Consider the following 7,553-nt stretch of genomic DNA (forward strand, 5'->3'; position numbering starts at 1 on the left):
ATGATTTAATAGTTAATATTCATTAATTAATAATACATAAATAATAGGGTACAGGAGCAGTAAAGAACACTGCAGAACTGAATAATGCACCCATAGCGTGGGAATCCACTGGTATGCATGTTAGACATTTTCCTAATAACATTACTTTAAGTGTGGATGAGAATTCACTTGCATAGAGCTCTTTATTTGCTCTGTCTGAGATCAACCTGAGATGCATGAGTCCTATTTGCCCACATGATGGCAGCACAAACAAAGATTAAATAACAGCCTATAATCAGTGTCCAACTGCCACAAACTGCACAGCTCACAGGTCTATACAACGAAACATACAATATGCACTCTTGAATAAATAAATAAATAAAAAGAAATAATAGACAGGCTAAGCAATGGAACAATAATTAAAAAAAAAACGTACACTCACCAACCACTTTATTAGGTTTATTCAATTATATTGAATGGTGTTCCTAATATGTTGCCTCCATTATTATTTAATGATTGTTATTGGTTTATTTGCACATTTGTAAAATAAAAGTGTGAGAAAAATAGTAAGATAAAAATAAAACACGTGTGGGTTATGTAAAAACCCACTATGGGCTTATCTTAAAACCTCACCTATAAGAGACAAAACACAATAACAATGCAATGTTAAATATCAAAATAAATATAATTATCATTAACCTAATTCATATTACACACAAACACTGCGAACTAAAATATAATTAATAAAGTTTTACGGGAAAAAAAACAAAAAAACACAAGCTTAGTCACATGATTAGTTAAATGAATGATAGCGCTTTTCAGTGTGGTCACTTCTCTCTTTATTCACTCAGAGAGCAGCACAACGTATCAGCTTTTTTGTCGTAGAGATGTCGGGTGGAGCAGAGGTGCTGGTGGAGCTGAAACAGAGAGCTGGCTGCTGTATAGATGAAGCCAAAGCAAAGCTGCACAGCCTCAGTAAGGACATATGGAGCTGTCCCGAGCTGGCTTATGAGGAGAGGAAGTCTCATGACAGACTGGTAGCCTTCTTCAGGCAGGAGGAAGGCTGGAAGGTGGACGCTCACTTCAAACTTGACACTGCCTTTCGAGCCACTTGGAGAGCTGAAGGAGGAGGAGGAAGAGGAGGAGGAGGCAGCGAGCTGGGAGACGTGGTCAACGTGGGTTTCCTGTGCGAGTACGACGCCCTGCCTGGTATTGGACACGCATGTGGACACAACCTGATAGCTGAGGTTGGAGCTGCTGCTGCTCTGGGGCTCAAAGCTGTGCTGGAGAACATCTGCAGCCTCCCTGTCAGGGTGCAGGTAACCATCACACCCCTGTGTACTGCTACAGGGTGCAGTAGGGGAGGCCGGGGCCGGTTGTCACACTCACTCAGCTCTGCAGTTTTCTCATATATGACTGAAGTTGTTTCATCTTATTAGGATGTATTCCTCTTCTCAAATATGACAGCAATATTGTGAAGCCAGTGATCTGTTACTGGCAACGTTGTGTGTATATATGTAGCCTACAGTACATATCTTTTCAAGTTCCCTAACCTTAACCCTTACATGACTTCATATCCATCATTCAAGGATTCAAGGAAGCTTTATTGTCATTGCCACAGCATGTACTAGACATGGAGAGAAAGGGAAATACCGTTTACGCTACACTCCCACCTTAAAACATATTGAAACATATAATAAACATATAAGACATATTACACATTACATTACATACGGACATATTAAAAGTGCATAAAAGACTTGTGCAATACATGGAAATTGTTACAGCAGTAGCAGCAGATTGTATTTTGTGCAAAAATGCAGGGAGAGGGAGAGAGGGAGAGAGGGAGAGAGAGAGAGAGAGAGAGAGAGAGAGAGAGAATCCCTTGTGCAAAGTGCATAAGTTGAGGTCAGTAGAATGATGTGTGTGTGTGTGTGATGTGATGTGATTCAGCACTCTAACAGCCTGGTGCATAAAGCTGTTGCTCAGTCTGGTGGAGCGGGGCTGAAAGGGACCGATAGGCTGAAGAGACTGCTTAAGGGGTGGGAGGGATGTAAATGTCCAGAAGTGAGGGGAGGGGTGCACCAGTGATCCTGCCAGCGGTGTTGACAATGCGCTGCAGGGACTTCCGGTTTGCAGCAGTGCAGTTGCCAAACCACACTGTGATGCATAGTTAATACGCTCTCCACAGTACCAAGGTATAAAGAGCACATGATGGATGTTGGGGCTCTGACACTCCTCAGCTTACGGAGGAAGTATAGTCTCTGCTGTGCTTTCTTGGTCAGTGCTGTGAGGTTTTTTGTCCAGGAGAGGTCCTCAGTAATGTGCACACCGAGGAAGACTCACCGACTGTGGTCTCATGGTTAGAAAGTCCAAGATCCAGTCACACAGTGAAGTGTTCAGGCCTAGCAGGTCCAACTGCATTATCAGCTGTTGGGGGATGATTGTGCTAAAGGCACACTCAGCTTGAAAACATTTAGCTTTTCCAAGTTTGAGTACTGTAAACATAAGGGAATGAGCACTCTGTTTTTGAGATATTAGTTTTTCTATTATTATAATGTGATGATAAAATTCACTTTCAGCATTATGCGCTACCTCATTTGACCCATTTATTCATCTTTCCTCTGCCACATGCAGATAAGCCCACACTATCAGAGAGGATCCAAAACCGACTATTTATTTCTTTGACGTATTCACTGGACACCAAGTGATTTGTTGTCCTTCTCCATGCACTTACAGTACGTTGGTTCTATAGCCAATGTGGCCTACACCACAGACTGATAGTTCTGTGAGGTTGCTCCAGTTTCTACCCAGTGAGTGTGAATCTGTTGTGTGTATCTGTTCTACTTTAAGTGTCCCCCAGCCACACACTCACTTTCACACTTTCACATGCACTTCTGTTGGGTTTAGATCAGTTCCACTGTGAAATCTGCAAAGTGTTTAAAGGTTCCCTGGTTGACACATGTTCTATAGTCTGCAGCTTTGCATACTGTTGTAATGATAAATATATGGATTTTGGATGTTTTTGGTTTGAGTGACAACAGTTCTGGACACCCACTGCTCACTGTAAAATGACATTATATTTCAGAAACATAACATTCTTGTAATAACAATGAGTGTTTCCACAGGTGACGGTGCTGGGGACTCCAGCTGAGGAAGACGGTGGAGGTAAAATAGACTTGATGAATGAGGGAGCCTTTGATAATATGGATGTGGTGTTCATGGCTCATCCTCTGATGCTCCATATCTGCCACTTGTGGCCGAGCACGAGTAAGTTTTTAACAAACTGCACTTTGCTCATCTCTGCATGAACAGTACATTTTTTTGCTTTTATGTGCTATCTTATGTATCAAAACGTAAATTCAGATAATTAAAGCCACCATATGTAGAATCAAGATATGTATCATCTTTCATAGGGCCCGACCGATATGGATTTTTATATCTTTGATAGATCAATATTCACAAATCATCCCTCCGGCTGCTCCAATCTAGCACAGACCATTCGAATCTCCAACCAAACTGTTGGCATTAGAGTTGCATTGTGGGTAATGTAGGCCCCAAAGAATGAGTGGAATAAAAAAAGATGATAGTTCTAGTTCTGCTGTATCGATTTTGATCCTTTTTTAAAAACTGTCCATTGTGAGTTTGACAATAATAAAAGAGTGCAGTGCTAAATGAGTTGAATAATCTTTAAAGAAAACACTTTTAGCAACTTGCTTTTATTTATAGACTATCTTTACCAACAGTTGTTGCAATAAAGTTTGATCAATTTCCTTGTGAAGTTGTAGGACATCCAATTTCTTCTCTGATTTTTCAAAATAATAGCATATAGGAAGATGCACAGCTGATAAAATGAGTTCTTCTGTTGGGAAGTGTTTGGATAAAACATTAAAAGCTAATAAACCTGCTGCCTTTCACTTAACTACAATAACTTATTTTACAACTTTGATGCTTCACATATTTCCTGAGTATAGCTGAGAAGCAGAAACTGAAATATAGTGTGTGATGTGTTTTCCAGTGTAACTATAAAGTACCATGGTAAGACGTCTCATGCCTCAGCCTACCCCTGGGAGGGAATCAATGCGTTGGATGCAGCCGTGCTGTGCTATAACAACCTGTCTGTGCTCAGACAACAGATGAAGCCAGACTGGAGAGTTCACGGTGAACCACTGATGCACCTCTATACTCAACATGTTGCTCTGAGGAGTTTAGTAAGCTGTGATTAAACCATGCTGTGTTGGTGCAGGTATCATAAAGCACGGTGGAGAGAAACCAAACATCATCCCCTCCTACACTGAGCTGGAGTACTACCTGAGAACCCCCTCACGAGCTGAACTGTCCATCCTCAAGACGAAAGCTGAGCTGTGTTTCAGATCAGCTGCTGTGGCAACTGGCTGCAAGGTAAAAAAAAAAAATAGCATGAAGTTATGAAGGTTTAATTATCTAGTTGGTCAGTTTATCATCATGATGTCATCCTCAGGTGGAAGTGCAGTTTGCAAAAAATTCTTTTGACAACATAATGCGAAATACAACTCTGGAAGATTTGTACGAGAAAAACGGCAAGGCTTTGGGGATGGAATTCACCACAGATGAAGAAGTCCTTACTAATGCTTCAGGTGAGAGTTCAGTAAATACACTAACACACACACTGACCACTCTCTGAGGAAGAAGAATAAAACACTTTTGTCTTTACAGGCTCCACTGACTTTGGCAACGTGACATTTGTAGTTCCTGGGATCCATCCATACTTCTACATCGGCTCCAAGGCTCTGAACCACACTGAAGAATACACTGTAGCCTCTGGTATGTCGAGCACATACACCAAGGAAAAAAATGCATAAGACTATGTACATTCACAAAGCTAGAAATATACATATGGATAATAATAATCCACTATTATATTGAGAAACCCTGGTTTAATGTTAACAGGCTGTTTTTTTATCCTGTATAGCAAGGTGCAAACTGGATGTGTATTAGGGCCCGACCGATACTGGACTCTTGGGGCCAATATTGATATTAAGGAGGGAAAAAAAATTCCGATATTGATATATCAGCCGATAATTTTATATATAAAGAATATAGACATAAACATACATTTTTTGCAATGATCCTTTAAAAACACTTGTGACAAAGATATGTAATGAAGCCTTGATATTTTACTATTTGACAATAAACTTTATTGTATAAAATGACATCAGTGCACTGAAACAGTAAACTTCACTGGGAGTTTAATAATTAAAAATAACTAACAAAACGGAAGACATTCATGAAAATATCTACTAATAAAACTAACAAAATATAAAAATCGTGTTTAAATATGCGTGTGTATCTCTGCTGCAGGTGATGACAGAGCTCAGTTCTACACGCTGCGGACAGCCAAGGCTCTGGTCATGACGGCTCTGGATGTGCTGCTGTGTCCAGAGCTGCTGCAGAGGGTGAAGCAGGAGTTCACTGAGGCCAAACTGAAGCAGGACAGGAAGCAGTCTGCTAACAGCTGTTAATGCAGGCGGAGGAGCCGCTGAGCTCCCTGCACACTGATGCACGACAGGCAACCAAAAATGTGATTGAAGAAACATTTTTGAGGACAGAATGCTAGTATTTGTTTGATGACTCACATGCTATTACAAGTCAGATCTATATAAGGCTTTGAAGGGGCCATATTATGGAAAACTCACTTTTTCAGACCTTGTGCATGTATGCGTCTCTGATGTGCCTCCTAACACCCAAACTATTGAATAAGACCAGTTTGGTGTAGGCTTTCTTGCTCGATGTGATTCAATAAGCCATTCAGATTTGATGTCACTTGGAGCTCCATTGAAATTGTAATTTCCAGCACATTTTTGTTTTACCACCTACAATTTCCACATGGCTTTTTTTTGGTCAAATGGGCAAAACATTAGTTATTGCAGGTTTACAAAGTGCAATGTTATCATATAAAGTTGTGATTTGGCCCTAAAAAAGCCATGAGTCAATGGTAGATGGTCTTCCTCACACCATCTTCACACATTAGGGGAAGACTTGATTTCATAGTCACATTATTAATTATCAGAGGATAGAAGATCTGGAGTTTGTTTACAATGAAATATCAGATTCTGCTAAGCCACGTCTACCAGCTTGGCTTTGTTAGAAATGTGGCATAAGCAACAACAGATGTTACAGCAGTATTACGTAAGATAAAAGCAACAGACGAACACATTTCAATAGCAGAGTCAAAAGTTTTTGATGATCTTCAGAGCGGCCCTCTTTCATCCACTGATCAAACAGACTTCATTTGGAGTCACATGTCATGTTCTGCTGACCTGCAATCCAGTGGCAGGATCTTACATTTCCCAAAGTTAGTCGACAGTGTTTGTGCACAAAACAGTCTGAGAAAAATGTGTTATACAAAAGATATTTTAATCAAGAAATGTGTAGAGTGATGTACCTTGGGGACCATACATGATCTGATATGCCACTGTGTAGATGAGTTACAAGAGATGGAGAATGTGAAAGTAGAAAAAACTCCAATTCTAGAGAGAGAGATTGACACTGATGTCTGTGACAACTAGCAAATGTTAATTCATGCATGTCAAGAATCACCTTAAAACATGACATTAAATTATGAAAGCCCCAAAGTTCTATTGCAAAAAACAAGACATGATTTATAGCAGACATCCACAATCCCCTGGCTGCTACTGTGCCTTGGATCATTTGCAACTATACCTGCAATTCTTTTTCTTCTTTTTTTTTTTTGCAAAATAACTTTTTTCTGTTTAAAAAGTTCATCTGTACTTCTGTACTTGAGGTAACCAGTTTGCATTAAACTCTGACAACACATCATTCTGCACAGTGAAGCTCAGACATCCAACTGTAGGAACACAAAGAAAAACACAGTATTGAGTGGAGGAGGACTTTAAATTTAGTAAGTTACCACAATGAAATACACAATAAATAAAGCAAAGTTTCAAACTCTGTTTAGTTTTGTTTCCATGCTCATGTGCTCTCTTTTCTCTGTACCTGTCTATCAGTTTCTGATGTGGAGGGTAAATAGAGCAAGAAACAACACTTACAAGCACATGCATGTTAACCCACAAACAGACTCCATTGTCAACTGAAAAATGGTTTGTAGTGCAAAAATAGTTGGGAACTGCTCATATAGCTGCTGTTAAAATACAAAATTAACATTGACACAATCTTTGCATAAACTCCACTAATCCAGTCTATGTATTTATCACTGCATGGATGAGCCACACAAAAAAGGTCATTTCAGACCTGCACCTTTTAGTCCAGTTTATTAGATTATTCTAATAATCGTTCTTTGCACAACACAACTGTATAAATTGTATGTTGCAGCAATGACTGATGATAATAAAAAAGTTGTTCATTGTCCCCCCTGGAGCAATTTATTTGGGCATGTTTTATACATAAATCATACAGAAGTGTGCACCAAAACAACCAGACTAAGACCCTTTAGAGGGGGTGTTATTGCCCCAGGTTCCAACAAGCTCTGGAGCAGTTGTTTGTGGTGGGATTGTGATCTGACCTCGATCCAATCAAACTACCAAGAGTACTCTGCGACAGCTCCCATAACCAGG

The 7,553-nt window shown here is 39.9% G+C and overlaps 1 protein-coding gene across 1 annotated transcript; it reads left to right on the forward strand.

The window, feature by feature from the left end:
• The first annotated feature begins 800 nt into the window (after nucleotides 1–800).
• Nucleotides 801–5,480, forward strand: LOC133997976 (peptidase M20 domain-containing protein 2-like). Its single transcript, XM_062437716.1, is given in 8 exon segments — nucleotides 801–1,298; nucleotides 3,108–3,210; nucleotides 3,213–3,249; nucleotides 3,998–4,140; nucleotides 4,226–4,380; nucleotides 4,460–4,595; nucleotides 4,675–4,782; nucleotides 5,320–5,480. Coding segments are annotated over 8 exon segments (1,275 nt in total). The 5' UTR covers nucleotides 801–866.
• The last annotated feature ends 2,073 nt before the right edge of the window (nucleotides 5,481–7,553 follow it).

The sequence above is a fragment of the Scomber scombrus genome, chromosome 17, assembly GCF_963691925.1.
Source record: "Scomber scombrus chromosome 17, fScoSco1.1, whole genome shotgun sequence".
Lineage (NCBI taxonomy): Eukaryota > Metazoa > Chordata > Actinopteri > Scombriformes > Scombridae > Scomber > Scomber scombrus.